Source organism: Lucilia sericata, unplaced genomic scaffold (assembly GCF_015586225.1).
Source record: "Lucilia sericata isolate MDLA Ls3-8-SP2 unplaced genomic scaffold, ASM1558622v1 Contig001021F_arrow, whole genome shotgun sequence".
Lineage (NCBI taxonomy): Eukaryota > Metazoa > Arthropoda > Insecta > Diptera > Calliphoridae > Lucilia > Lucilia sericata.
In genome coordinates, this window is record NW_023995003.1 from 51785 (window position 1) to 67500 (window position 15716).

The window sequence follows — 15716 nt, forward strand, 5'->3', positions numbered from 1 at the left end:
TTTAATAGATCAGCACATCTAAGAGAGGGTTAAATATTTACAGTTATTTTTGTAGTTTTTTTAAAGAAAATCTAAAAGAACCGAGTATTTTTTTTTTAAATTTGAAATTAAAACTGATAATTTAGTAATCGGTTTTTATTTATACATATATACATACTATATAAATAAAATATTTACATATTTAAACTTAAGATGATTTAACCAAGTTTTCCAACATTTAATGAAACGTTAAAACAAAAGACAAAATTTCTATTTAATTTAATAAATAAATATATTTAAACAAAAAACTAAATAAAAAAATTATATTTAAAAAAAAAATAGTATTAAACATCCATAACACACATCTTCAATAATTCCTAAACAATTGTGAACATTTCCAAAATATGTACCAACAAAATATGTATTCCACAAAATTGTACTTAATAAGAAACAATTTAATTAAATTGTAAAATATTAAAGTTTATTACCAAATTGCATTTAACTAAATTTCAAAAATCCGTACCCCACTTCCCGTTAAAATAAAATATATATATAAAATATGCAGTTATTTACTCCTTAAAGTGCCATGTTTGGTGGTCATCACTTTTATGAAATGAAAAAAAAATAATCAATTTAATTCTTTGTTGATAACTCCAAAACTATAAATAACATTTTGCAGTTCTAATAATTTTACTAAAATTCTGTTTGGGGAATTTATTTTTCTATAACTTTTTTGTTCTTTAACATTCAAATTATTCTTTCTATATTTTTTTTATTATTATAAATTATTATATTTTAATTTAATTATTTTTTTTTTTTTTTTCTTTTTCTGTATAAAATTTTTTTGCAGTTATTTACATTAATAATTTAATAAATTAAATATAAAAACAAAATAAACCATTTAAGTTAGTTTTTATTATTGGCGATATATGTTTGTAAAAGAAAATTTATATTTAACTTTTAGTTTTAGTTGCTAAAATATGTTCGCTTTTTGGAAGACATAATAAATGGAAGATTTAATAAAGTTTTCAGTTTTTTTAATAAAGCTTCCAAAAAGTTGAAATTGTTGTTTTTTTTTTTTGGTCTGAAGTTGGATTTAAAGGAAAGTAATTAAGATATTGGTTATTCTGATATTGGTTATTCTGAATTATATAATTTACCCCTCTTAATATGTTCTTTTGACATTTAAAACAACTGAAGAAAAGAAATAATATCGATAATTGTTCTTAATTATGAACCGACACTCACAAAAAATATTTACAATAAACTGAATTTAGGGCGCTAGACAGAACACCTTACCCACTAACCCTCATTTGGCCACCATGAAATTGACCTGAAACAACATGAATGCATTTGGAAACCACCACCTTTAACAAATAGAAGACAGTTTTTGATTTGGATTTCAGCAACAATTTTATTGCAAAATTGAACGAATCGATCTTTATTAACAAAATGATCTATAGTCAAGACTATAGACTGATCTATAGTCAATACTATAGACTGATCTATGGACTGTAGACTGACCTATAGTCAAGACTTTAGACTGATCTATAGTCAAGACTATAGACTGATCTATAGTCACGACTATAGATCTAAGGTCAAGACTATAGACTGAACTATAGTCAAGACTATAGACTGATCTATAGCTAAGACTATAGACTGATCTACAGCTAAGACTATAGGCTGATCTATAGTCAAGACTATAGACTGATCTATAGTCCAGACTATAGACTGATCTATAGTTAAAATTATAGACTGATATATAGTCAAGACTATAGACTGATCTATAGTCAAGACTATAGACTGATCTATAGTCAAGACTCTAGACTGATCTATAGTCAAGACTATAGGCTGATGTATAGTCAAAACTGAAACAACATGAATGTATTTGGAAACCACCACCTTTAACCAATAGAAGACATTTTTTGATTTGGATTTCAGCAACAATTTTATTGCAAAATTGAACGAATCTATCTTTATTAACAAAAATGATCTATAGTCAAGTCTATAGACTGATCTATAGTCAAGACTATAAACTGATCTATAGTCAAGACTATAGACTGATCTATTGCCAAGACTATAGACTGATCTATGCACTGTAGACTGACCTATAGTAAAGACTATAGACTGATCTATAGCTAAGACTATAGACTGATCTATAGTCAATACTATAGACTGATCTATAGTCAAGACTATAGACTGATCTATAGCCAAGACTATAGACTGATCTATAGTCAAGACTGTAGACTGATCTATAGTCAAGACTATAGACTGATCTATAGTCAAGACTATAGACTGATCTATAGTCAAGACTATAGACTGATCTATAGTCAAGACTATAGACTGACTTATAGCCAAGACTATAGACTGATCTATAGTCAAAACTATAGACTGATCTATAGTCGAGACTATAGATTGATCTATAGTCAAGACTATAGGCTGATCTATAATCAAGACTATAGGCTGATCTATAGTCTTGACTATAGACTGATCTATAGTCAAGACTATGGACTATAGACTGACCAATAGTCCAGACTATAGACTGATCTACAGTCATGACTATAGACTGATCTATAATCAAACTATAGACTGATCTATAGTCAAGAGTATAGACTGATCTATAGTCAGGAATGTAGACTAATATATAGTCAAGACTATAGACGAATCTATAGTCAAGACTATAGACGAATCTATAGTCAAGTCTATGGACGAATCTACGGTAAGACAATAGACGAATATGACTATAGAATGATCAATAATGAAGACTTTAAACAAATCAATAGTCAAGACTATACATAATCAAGACTAATCCGTAACCATGTATTTAATAGATTTTTGTAATAAAATATATCAATTTTAAAAAAATAGTTTAAAAAGGCATTTATTTAAAATATTAAAAATTTACAAGCTTTCTTATATAATCAAAGTCAAAAGTTAACATTAAATTTAACTTAAGATTGAAATTAAGTTCGATTTCATATATACAAAATAATTGCAAATAATATATAACAAGATACATACATATATACCACGATATAGGATGAAAGACGTTTATGTTTAGAATAACTTTTAAATAAAAAGTCAAAACACGAAATAGATCATTTTGAACTTTGAATTTCAAGATATAGAATTATCTAATAAATACAAGAAATATGGATTATTGGCCGGCATCATCAATATGATGAATATGTTTAAAATAAAGTTTTGTTTTGTTATGAAATTCCATGAATTTGTTCTGAAATGTTTCATGGTTTTACTTTTATTACATGAAATTTTTTAGATGAAATCGAACCTTTTTAGTTTTAGTTAAAAACTTGTTAATACAAATAAAATTATATAAAAAATTTGTTTTGTTATTAAAAGAATGTTTTAAAACAATTAAGAATACATAATTGCATACATTTAAAAATACATTTAGCCAAATACAATTTTGAAATTAGCCAATAAACAAAACTTCAAAGAATAATATGTTTTTTAAATAAATAAAACATAAATATAAAATATTTAAAATTGTCTCATATTTGAGAGTTGAAACAGTTAAAACGTTAATTTTTAAAAGAATATTAATAATAAAATAATTATTTTTCAACAATTAATTAAACGATAACAGTTTGTTTTGCAAAAAAAAGCAATAAAACGATTATCAAATATTTACAATAAAATAACGAATTAAATATTTTATCACAATAAAGTGAAAATTTAAATTCTTTAAAATAAAAATAATTAACATTCAAACCAGTTGAAGTCTTTTAAAATATTTCTTAGAAAAAAACATAAATATAAAACTATAAACAACATTTTAAATAAAATAAAATAATAGTCATAGTTAGGCAAAAGTTATTTAAATAAAATAAATAAAAAAAAATAACAAAAAAGATATAAAAAAAACTTGTAAGATAAATAAATCGCTTCAAATATAACGTTCTCTTTGATGGCAGACCTTTTCATAGTTTGGGTCAATGTGTAACTTTTGATGAAACATTTGTTGAAATTGATCGTTTTCATCTTTTTGTCGCAACTCTTCAGCGATATCTTGCCACATGTTTTCAAAATCATATAGATCACCACTGAAATCATTTTCATAGTTGCCCTCATCGAAAGTAAATGAAAATTCAAATTCTGCCATCGTTTAGAAATGTTTGAGTTAAAATTTGATATCTGCAAAAAATGCACAGATGTTAAAGAGAGCAAAGAGATAAGGTGTGCGATTAATTTTTTTTGTTTGGGTTAGTAATTCGTTGTTATATGGGAAACCAAAAATTGTTTAAATTCTGCAATGCAGGTAATTTAATTTTCAAAATATGTACTTTTATTTAAAGTCAAATGATCAATACAGGTATTTTTAAGAACTGAACTAGGAATGTACTAGAACTGAACAAGAAATGATCTAGAACTGAACTAGAACTGAACTAGACTGACTAGAACTGAACTAGAACTGAACTAGAACTGAACTAGAACTGAACTAGAACTGAACTAGAACTGAACTAGAACTGAACTAGAACTGAACTAGAACTGAACTAGAACTGAACTAGAACTGAACTAGAACTGAACTAGAACTGAACTAGAACTGAACTAGAACTGAACTAGAACTGAACTAGAACTGAACTAGAACTGAACTAGAACTGAACTAGAACTGAACTAGAACTGAACTAGAACTGAACTAGAACTGAACTAGAACTGAACTAGAACTGAACTAGAACTGAACTAGAACTGAACTAGAACTGAACTAGAACTGAACTAGAACTGAACTAGAACTGAACTAGACTGACTAGAACTGAACTAGAACTGAACTAGAACTGACTAGAAACTGAACTAGAACTGAACTAGAACTGAACTAGAACTGAACTAGAACTGAACTAGAACTGAACTAGAACTGAACTAGAACTGAACTAGAACTGAACTAGAACTGAACTAGAACTGATACTAGAACTGAACTAGAACTAGAACTGAACTAGAACTGAACTAGAACTGAACTAGAACTGAACTAGAACTGAACTAGAACTGAACTAGAACTGAACTAGAACTGAACTAGAAACTGAACTAGAACTGAACTAGAACTGAACTAGAACTGAACTAGAACTGAACTAGAACTGAACTAGAACTGAACTAGAACTGAACTAGAACTGAACTAGAACTGAACTAGAACTGAACTAGAACTGAACTAGAACTGAACTAGAACTGAACTAGAACTGAACTAGAAACTGAACTAGAACTGAAACTAGAAACTGAACTAGAACTGAACTAGAACTGAACTAGAAACTGAACTAGAACTGAACTAGAACTGAACTAGAACTGAACTAGAACTGAACTAGAAACTGAACTAGAACTGAACTAGAACTGAACTAGAACTGAACTAGAACAGAACTAGAACTGAACTAGAACTGAACTAGAACTGAACTAGAACTGAACTAGAACTGAACTAGAACTGAACTAGAACTGAACTAGAACTGAATTAGAACTGGACTAGAACTGAACTAGAACTGAACTAGAACTGAACTAGAACTGACTAGAACTGAACTAGAACTGACTAGAAACTGAACTAGAACTGAACTAGAACTGAACTAGAACTGAACTAGAACTGAACTAGAACTGAACTAGAACTGAACTAGAACTGAACTAGAACTGAACTAGAACTGAACTAGAACTGAACTAGAACTGAACTAGAACTGAACTAGAACTGAACTAGAACTGAACTAGAACTGAACTAGAACTGAACTAGAACTGAACTAGAACTGAACTAGAACTGAACTAGAACTGAACTAGAACTGAACTAGAACTGAACTAGAACTGACTAGAACTGAACTAGAACTGAACTAGAACTGAACTAGAACTAGAAGAACTAGAACTGAACTAGAACTGAACTAGAACTGAATTAGAACTGAACTAGAACTGAACTAGAACTGAACTAGAAAGAACTAGAACTGAACTAGAACTGAACTAGAACTGAACTAGAACTGAACTAGAACTGAACTAGAACTGAACTAGAACTGAACTAGAACTGAACTAGAACTGAACTAGAACTGAACTAGAACTGAACTAGAACTGAACTAGAACTGAACTAGAACTGAACTAGAACTGAACTAGAACTGAACTAGAACTGAACTAGAACTGAACTAGAACTGAACTAGAACTGAACTAGAACTGAACTAGAACTGAACTAGAACTGAACTAGAACTGAACTAGAACTGAACTAGAACTGAACTAGAACTGAACTAGAACTGAACTAGAACTGAACTAGAACTGAACTAGAACTGAATTAGAACTGAACTAGAACTGAACTAGAACTGAACTAGAACTGAACTAGAACTGAACTGAACTAGAACTGAACTGAACTGAACTGAACTGAACTGAACTGAACTAGAACTGAACTGAACTAGAACTGAACTAGAACTGAACTGAACTAGAACTGAACTGAACTAGAACTGAACTAGAACTGAACTAGAACTGAACTAGAACTGAACTAGAACTGAACTAGAACTGAACTAGAACTGAACTAGAACTGAACTAGAACTGAACTAGAACTGAACTAGAACTGAACTAGAACTGAACAAGAACTGAATTAGAACTGAACTAGAACTGAACTAGAACTGAACTAGAACTGAACTAGAACTGAACTAGAACTGAACTAGAACTGAACTAGAACTGAACTAGAACTGAACTAGAACTGAACTAGAACTGAACTAGAACTGAACTAGAACTGAACTAGAACTGAACTAGAACTGAACTAGAACTGAACTAGAACTGAACTAGAACTGAACTAGAACTGAACTAGAACTGAACTAGAACTGAACTAGAACTGAACTAGAACTGAACTAGAACTGAACTAGAACTGAACTAGAACTGAACTAGAACTGAACTAGAACTGAACTAGAACTGAACTAGAACTGAACTAGAACTGAACTAGAACTGAACTAGAACTGAACTAGAACTGAACTAGAACTGAACTGAACTAGAACTGAACTGAACTGAACTAGAACTGAACTAGAACTGAACTAGAACTGAACTAGAACTGAACTAGAACTGAACTAGAACTGAACTAGAACTGAACTAGAACTGAACTAGAACTGAACTAGAACTGAACTAGAACTGAACTAGAACTGAACTAACTGAAACTAGAACTGAACTAGAACTGAACTAGAACTGAACTAGAACTGAACTAGAACTGAACTAGAACTGAACTAGAACTGAACTAGAACTGAACTAGAACTGAACTAGAACTGAACTAGAACTGAACTAGAACTGAACTAGAACTCAACTAGAACTAGAACAATGAACTAGAACTGAACTAGAACTGAACTAGAACTGAACTAACTGAACTATAACTGAACTAGAACTGAACTAGAACTGAACTAGAACTGAACTAGAACTAGAACTGAACTGAACTAGAACTGAACTAGAACTGAACTAGAACTGAACTAGAACTGAACTAGAACTGAACTAGAACTGAACTAGAACTGAACTAGAACTGAACTAGAACTGAACTAGAACTGAACTAGAACTGAACTAGAACTGAACTAGAACTGAACTAGAACTGAACTAGAACTGAATTAGAACTGACTAGAACTGAACTAGAACTGAACTAGAACTGAACTAGAACTGAACTAGAACTGAACTAGAACTGAACTAGAACTGAACTAGAACTGAACTAGAACTGAACTAGAACTGAACTAGAACTGAACTAGAACTGAACTAGAACTGAAACTAGAACTGAACTAGAACTGAACTAGAACTGAACTAGAACTGAATTAGAACTGAATTAGAACTGAACTAGAACTGAACTAGAACTGAACTAGAACTGAACTAGAACTGAACTAGAACTGAACTAGAACTGAACTAGAACTGAACTAGAACTGAACTAGAACTGAACTAGAACTGAACTAGAACTGAACTAGAACTGAACTAGAACTGAACTAGAACTGAACTAGAACTGAACTAGAACTGAACTAGAACTGAACTAGAACTGAACTAGAACTGAACTAGAACTGAACTAGAACTGAACTAGAACTGAACTAGAACTGAACTAGAACTGAACTAGAACTGAACTAGAACTGAACTAGAACTGAACTAGAACTGAACTAGAACTGAACTAGAACTGAACTAGAACTGAACTAGAACTGAACTAGAACTGAACAAGAACTGAATTAGAACTGAACTAGAACTGAACTAGAACTGAACTAGAACTGAACTAGAACTGAACTAGAACTGAACTAGAACTGAACTAGAACTGAACTAGAACTGAACTAGAACTGAACTAGAACTGAACTAGAACTGTAAGAACTGAACTAGAACTGAACTAGAACTGAACTAGAACTGAACTAGAACTGAACTAGAACTGAACTAGAACTGAACTAGAACTGAACTAGAACTGAACTAGAACTGAACTAGAACTGAACTAGAACTGAACTAGAACCGACTAGAACTGAACTAGAACTGAACTAACTGAACTAGAACTGAACTAGAACTGAACTAGAACTGAACTAGAACTGAACTAGAACTGAACTAGAACTGAACTAGAACTGAACTAGAACTGAACTAGAACTGACTAGAACTGAACTAGAACTGAACTAGAACTGAACTAGAACTGAACTAGAACTGAACTATAACTGAACTAGAACTGAACTAGAACTAGAACTGAACTAGAACTAGAACTGAACTGAACTAGAACTGAACTAGAACTGAACTAGAACTGAACTAGAACTGAACTAGAACTGAACTAGAACTGAACTAGAACTGAATTAGAACTGAACTAGAACTGAACTAGAACTGAACTAAAACTGAACTAGAACTGAACTAGAACTGAACTAGAACTGAACTAGAACTGAACTAGTACTGAACTAGAACTGAACTAGAACTGAACTAGAACTGAACTGGAACTGAACTAGAACTGAACTAGAACTGAACTAGAACTGAACTAGAACTGAACTAGAACTGAACTAGAACTGAACTAGAACTGAACTAGAACTGAACTAGAACTGAACTAGAACTGAACTAGAACTGAACTAGAACTGAACTAGAACTGAACTAGAACTGAACTAGAACTGACTAGAACTGAACTCTAGAACTTGAACTAGAACTGAATTAGAACTGATAGAACTGAACTACTGAACTAGACTGAAACTAGAACTGAACTAGAACTGAACTAGAACTGAACTAGAACTGAACTAGACCTTGAACTAGACTGAACTAGAACTGAACTAGACTGTACTAGAACTGAACTACGAACTAGAACTGAACTCGAACTGAACTAGACTGAACTAGAACGGAAGTATATCTCCAGCTTAAAGAGTAAAAAATAAAATGCATCATCAATTATACTGATATTGGGACTATATTTGACAATGTAGGAATATCTAAATAAAGCCTTTCCAAGGCCTAATCACATATTCAATCATGTTAAAATAATCAATTGTTATATCAAAGTTCCTTAAAATTATATAAGAAGTCGCATAATAATATCGAAATTGTGAAAAATTCCACTTTCAATAATAGGTTTCACAACTACATTAAAAATTCTACCATCATTGGTTAGTTCATTATGAAATCTAACTCACATAAAGTCTACTTTTCGACACCTTTCTAACATATGGACTTTTTTACTTGCTTTCCATTTATAATTTCAATCCCAGTATTGGCTATAGAATGTGTTAAAGTATTAAATAAAGAATAAATAAACATCGTTTGCTGTTAAAAACAATTTTCATTAAAAGTGCACATAGATTGGATGGATTCTAAACCGATCAAAAAACATATGTTTGCTTTTATAAAGATACAACTCTCTACTATATGTATATGCTCTCATTCTCTCTATTTTGTATACCTTCACCCACAAGCTACTATGTATAATGGAAATCTACAATTTCTTATCAAATTAGTACAACACTAACATTCGAGAGCAGCAGACAAAAATAAATAAACAATAAAAGAACTAAAAAATATTAAAATTCTATTAAGATGTCACGAAAAAAATGTCTTAAATTTAGTAAATACAATTGTACATAATTCGTAAGTGAATTAAATTGTTTTGATTTCATATTTTTCAAAGAAATTGTTATTAATTTAAAATTTTAGCTGTAAATGTCCCGCACATTCCAGCAATTATGGATCAAGTGCAGCCAATGTTTCACAAACCGGTAAAATGGAATATGCTTTTGAGGTATTTATTTATAATAATTAATTAATAAAATCTATATCTTAAGACATACAAACAAAATGTTTAATATTTAGTCTCAACTCTATTTGTGTTGTTTAGAAGTGTGTTGATCAATTTTTAATCTTTTATTTTGGGAAGACATGTCTGGCGATAAAATTGTCTGTCTGCTTTTAGGTCTTGTTAAATAAAAAAGTATAAAGTTCAGTAGATTATAGTTTAATTTGGATTTTTTTACTATTGAAGATGTTTTTTAGAAAAAATAGAATTTAATGACAAAGTATAGATTTAAAAGACAAAGTGGGAAGGTGTTCGTAAGTAATTGTTTGTGGGTACAAGGTCCAACCAGATGCATCAAATTGATTATTATTAGTATACATGTCTTTGTTATTTATTATTTTATTATGAAAGTCATGAGACACAGAATAATAGGAACAAATTGCTGGATTTATTTCTGAATCTAAACGAAATTATGTCAGAATCTAAAAATTTAATATTGTTTTTTAGAAAATTTCTTATTTTGTCTTTTTACCTGTTCGCAACTAGAACTGAACTAGAACTGAACCAGAACAAAACTAGAACTGATTTTGAACTAGAACTGAACTAGAATTGAACTAGAACTGAACTAGAACTGAACTAGAACTGAACTAGAACTGACTAGAACGAGAATTGAACTAGAACTGAACTAGAACTGAACTAGAACTGAACTAGAACTGAACTAGAACTGAACTAGAACTGAACTAGAACTGACTAGAACTGAACTAGAACTGAACTAGAACTGAACTAGAACTGAAACTAGAACTGAACTAGAACTGAACTAGAACTGAACTAGAACTGAACTAGAACTGAACTAGAACTGAACTAGAACTAGAACTGACTAACTAGAACTGAACTAGAACTGAACTAGAATGAACTAGAACTGAACTAGAACTGAACTAGAACTGAACTAGAACTGAACTAGAACTGAACTAGAACTGAACTAGAACTAGAACTAGAACTAGAACTGAACTAGAACTGAACTAGAACTGAACTAGAACTGAACTAGAACTGAACTAGAACTGAACTAGAACTGAACTAGAAACTGAACTAGAACTGAACTAGAACTGAACTAGAACTGAACTAGAACTGAACTAGAACTGAACTAGAACTGAACTAGAACTGAACTAGAACTGAACTAGAACTGAACTAGAACTGAACTAGAACTGAACTAGAACTGAACTAGAACTGAACTAGAACTGAACTAGAACTGAACTAGAACTGAACTAGAACTGAACTAGAACTGAACTAGAACTGAACTAGAACTGAACTAGAACTGAACTAGAACTGACTAGAACTGAACTAGAACTGAACTAGAACTGAACTAGAACTGAACTAGAACTGAACTAGAACTGAACTAGAACTGAACTAGAACTGAACTAGAACTGAACTAGAACTGAACTAGAACTGAACTAGAACTGAACTAGAACTGACTAGAACTGAACTGAACTGAACTAGAACTGAACTAGAACTGAACTAGAACTGAACTAGAACTGAACTAGAACTGAACTAGAACTGAACTAGAACTGAACTAGAACTGAACTAGAACTGAACTAGAACTGAACTAGAACTGAACTAGAACTGAACTAGAACTGAACTAGAACTGAACTAGAACTGAACTAGAACTGAACTAGAACTGAACTAGAACTGAAGTAGAACTGAACTAGAACTGAAGTAGAACTGAAGTAGAACTGAACTAGAACTGAACTAGAACTGAACTAGAACTGAACTAGAACTGAACTAGAACTGAACTAGAACTGAACTAGAACTGAACTAGAACTGAACTAGAACTGAACTAGAACTGAACTAGAACTGAACTAGAACTGAACTAGAACTGAACTAGAACTGAACTAACTGAACTAGAACTGAACTAGAACTGAACTAGAACTGAACTAGAACTGAACTAGAACTGAACTAGAACTGAACTAGAACTGAACTTGAACTGAACTAGAACTGAACTAGAACTGAACTAGAACTGAACTAGAACTGAACTAGAACTGAACTAGAACTGAACTAGAACTAGAACTGAACTAAAGCTGAATTAGAACTGACCAATAACTGAAATAGAACTGAACTGATCTATAGTGAAGACTATACATTGTCCGAAAGTCAATTCTATAGTTTGATCTATAGTCAAGACTATAGACTAATCTATAGTCCAGACAATAGACAATGATCTACTACAGTCTTGACAAATAATAATAATAAAAATAAATGTTCTAATTAACAGATGTCCTCTTCAACCGTACGTTTTGGTCCGGGTGTAAGTGCTGAACTTGGCGCGGATTTACGTAATGGTGGAGCTAAATCGGTATGTGTGGTAACTGATAAAAATGTAGCCAAACTACCCAGTGTAATGACTGCATTTGATTCACTTAAAAAAAGTGGCATAGAATTTGAAGTTTACGATGAGACGCGTGTAGAGCCCACCGATGAAAGTTTATGGAAAGCGGCAACTTTTGCACGCTCCAAGCAATTTGATGCCTTCGTAGCCATAGGAGGAGGTTCCGTAATAGATACTTGCAAGGCGGCAAATTTATTCGCGTGTGATAAGGAAGCAGAATTTTTGGATTATGTTAACAAACCCATAGGAAAGGGTAAAGAAGTGAATGTGCAACTAAACCTTTAATTGCATTACCCACCACAGCGGGAACAGGCTCGGAAACTACCGGAGTAGCAATATTCGATTACAAAAAGCTACACTGCAAAACTGGTATCTCTAGTAAATATTTAAGACCTAAACTGGGTAAGTAACGAAAAAATTTAATAAGACTTTAGCAATTTACAAATCTAAACTATCAACAGGTTTGATTGATCCCCTACACACTTTGTCACAACCTGAGAGAGTAACCGCCTATAGTGGTTTTGATGTATTTTGTCATGCTTTGGAAAGTTTTACGGCTGTCGATTATAGAGAACGTGGTTTAGCTCCTACCGATCCCAGCCTTAGACCACCCTATCAAGGTCGTAATCCCATATCTGATGTTTGGGCTCGTTATGCTTTAACTACCATTAAGGATAACTTTTTGTCAGCCATCTATCAACCGGACAACTTAAAGGCCCGCTCCCAAATGCATTTAGCCTCTACCATGGCTGGCGTAGGTTTTGGCAATGCGGGTGTACATTTACCTCATGGTCTCTCCTATCCCATATCGGGAAATGTGCGAACTTTCCGCCCTAAAGGTTATGGTGATAGTCATGCCATTATACCCCATGGCCTGTCTGTAGTCATTACCGCCCCGGCCATTTTTGAATTTTTGGCACCTGCCTGTCCCGAACGCCATCTTGAAGCCGCCAAATTGCTCGGTAAAGACATTAGCAATGCCAAACAAGCCGATGCCGGCAAAATTTTAGGTGACTGTGTAAGGGACTACATGCAAAAGGCGGGCATAGAAAATGGTCTTAAAGGTTTAGGTTTCAATACCGCCGACATTCCTGCTCTAGTCGAGGGTACTTTGCCGCAAGAGCGTATTATAAAATTAGCACCACGCGAACAGAGTCGTGAACAATTGGCGAAATTATTTGAAAATTCCATGGAAATTTATTAGAAACTTAAGGAAATTTTGACTTACATTTTTTGTTATTTGAAGTAAATTGTGTAAAATATTCTTTAATTATAAAAATGATTAATAAAAATACACTTTTTTGCACTTGTAAAATATAACGGTACTTTTTATTTATAAGAGAGAAAAAAACTACTTTGACAAATAGAGCAGGGATCGTTATTCTGATAGTTGAAGAGTTGCATTTTAATCAATGTGGCAATGTTGCGATACAAATAATTAAAGGGGGAGTAAATTAAGGACATATGAACATTTTTCGAATCGGAAGGATTTAAAAATAATGTTGAAATCGATTTAGTCGATTCAACATGGACATGTTTGTGTTTACATATGTATGTTGAAATCAGTTTTCAAATGATATCAAATATTTACGAGATTTGAATCTTGAATAATTCTATTAAAAAAGAGTTCGAAACAATTGGATCTTCATTCCGGAACGACCCGCGTCGGCCAAAGATTGTCAACTCAGCGACAGCTGCATCAAATGGTTTTTCCCCAGGAAAGAACTATCAGCCACAGTCGTACTGTTACAACTACAACAATCATTAACGGTGATATAAGCAAAATTCGGAAACACCACCTGAAAATATTAAAACCATAGTCAAAATAGTGTTTTCAGAAAATAAAAGTATTGGAAAACCAGGGTTAGTTAGTTAGTTAGTTAGTTAGTAGTTAGTTAGTTAGTTAGTTAGTTAGTTAGTAGTTAGTTAGTTAGTTAGTTAGTTAGTTAGTTAGTTAGTTAGTTAGTTAGTTAGTTAGTTAGTTAGTTAGTTAGTTAGTTAGTTAGTTAGTTAGTTAGTTAGTTAGTTAGTTAGTTAGTTAGTTTTAGTTAGTTAGTTAGTTAGTTCGTTCGTTAGTTAGTTCGTTAGTTCGTTTTCGTTTCGTTCGTTCGTTCGTTCGTTCGTTCGTTCGTTCGTTCGTTCGTTCGTTCGTTCGTTAGTTCGTTTGTTCGTTCTTAGTTATTAGTTCGTTCGTTTCGTTTTCGTTCGTTAGTTAGTTTTTTCGTTAGTTCGTTCGTTCGTTCGTTGTTCGTTCGTTTCGTTCGTTCGTTCGTTCTCGTTCGTTCGTTTTCGTTCGTTTCGTTTCGTTCGTTCGTTCGTTCGTTCGTTCGTTCGTTTCGTTCGTTCGTTCGTTCGTTCGTTCGTTTCGTTCGTTCTTCGTTCGTTCGTTCGTTCGTTCGTTCGTTTCGTTCGTTCGTTTCGTTCGTTCGTTTCGTTTCGTTCGTTCGTTCGTTCATTGTTCTTTTTCTTTTTCTTCGTTCTTTTCGTTCGTTCGTCTTTCTTTCTTTCGTTCGTTTTCTTTCGTTCTTTCGTTCTTTCTTTCGTTGTCGTTCGTTCGTTCTTTCTTTCGTTCGTTCTTTTCGTTCGTTCTCTTCTTCGTTTCTTCTTTTTTCTTCTTTCGTTTTTTTCTTTCTTTTCGTTCGTTAGTTAGTTTGTTAGTTAGTTAGTTCTTTTTCGTTCGTTCTTTGACGCCTTCTTTGCTCGAACTTCATGCTTAGGTTGTGGACAGCTAATTTTAGATTTTATTTTTTGTTAGTCAAGGTTTTCCATATGAAATTGCAAAATTATTTTGTGTTTTACTATAATTATTTATTATTTTATATATTGATAACGACCCTGGTTTTCCAATCATCAAAAACGTGCTGCCAAGTTTCTGCGAATAATTGTCAGTTTTTTACTTCAACAGCTGTTTTTCTCTGTGCTCTTTCTCTTCGTCATTCAATTATTACACGTCTGAGACTTACGCCGATTCGGCTATAGCCGCCTAATAATGCTTCAAAGTGAAACTTTTGGAATATTTTTCAATCTCTTTCTGACCCCTTTAAATGATGTTGTTCTGGAAGAACTATAACATCCATGTAAAATTTTTGGGTAGTAAATTGGGGGACTACCAATGAATGGAGCGGAACCTTCCATATGAATTAAATACAAAAATTCGTTTATCTGGGAAACTAATAGAACTAAATTCTTCAAATTTTGCACGAAGAACTA

The 15716-nt window shown here is 32.3% G+C and overlaps 1 protein-coding gene and 1 long non-coding RNA gene across 2 annotated transcripts; one reads left to right on the forward strand and one right to left on the reverse strand.

The window, feature by feature from the left end:
- Positions 1–2833: 2833 nt before the first annotated feature.
- LOC119609628 lies at positions 2834–14319 on the reverse strand. The gene is made up of 2 exons (XR_005231943.1): positions 13735–14319; positions 2834–4137 (listed from the first exon to the last, which is right to left on the reverse strand). It is a non-coding gene; the product is annotated as an uncharacterized LOC119609628 (long non-coding RNA).
- LOC119609627 (probable hydroxyacid-oxoacid transhydrogenase, mitochondrial) lies at positions 10048–13725 on the forward strand. Its single transcript, XM_037964473.1, is given in 4 exon segments — positions 10048–10132; positions 12393–12777; positions 12780–12908; positions 12968–13725. Coding segments are annotated over 4 exon segments (1275 nt in total). The 5' UTR covers positions 10048–10114; the 3' UTR covers positions 13711–13725.
- Positions 14320–15716: the final 1397 nt, after the last annotated feature.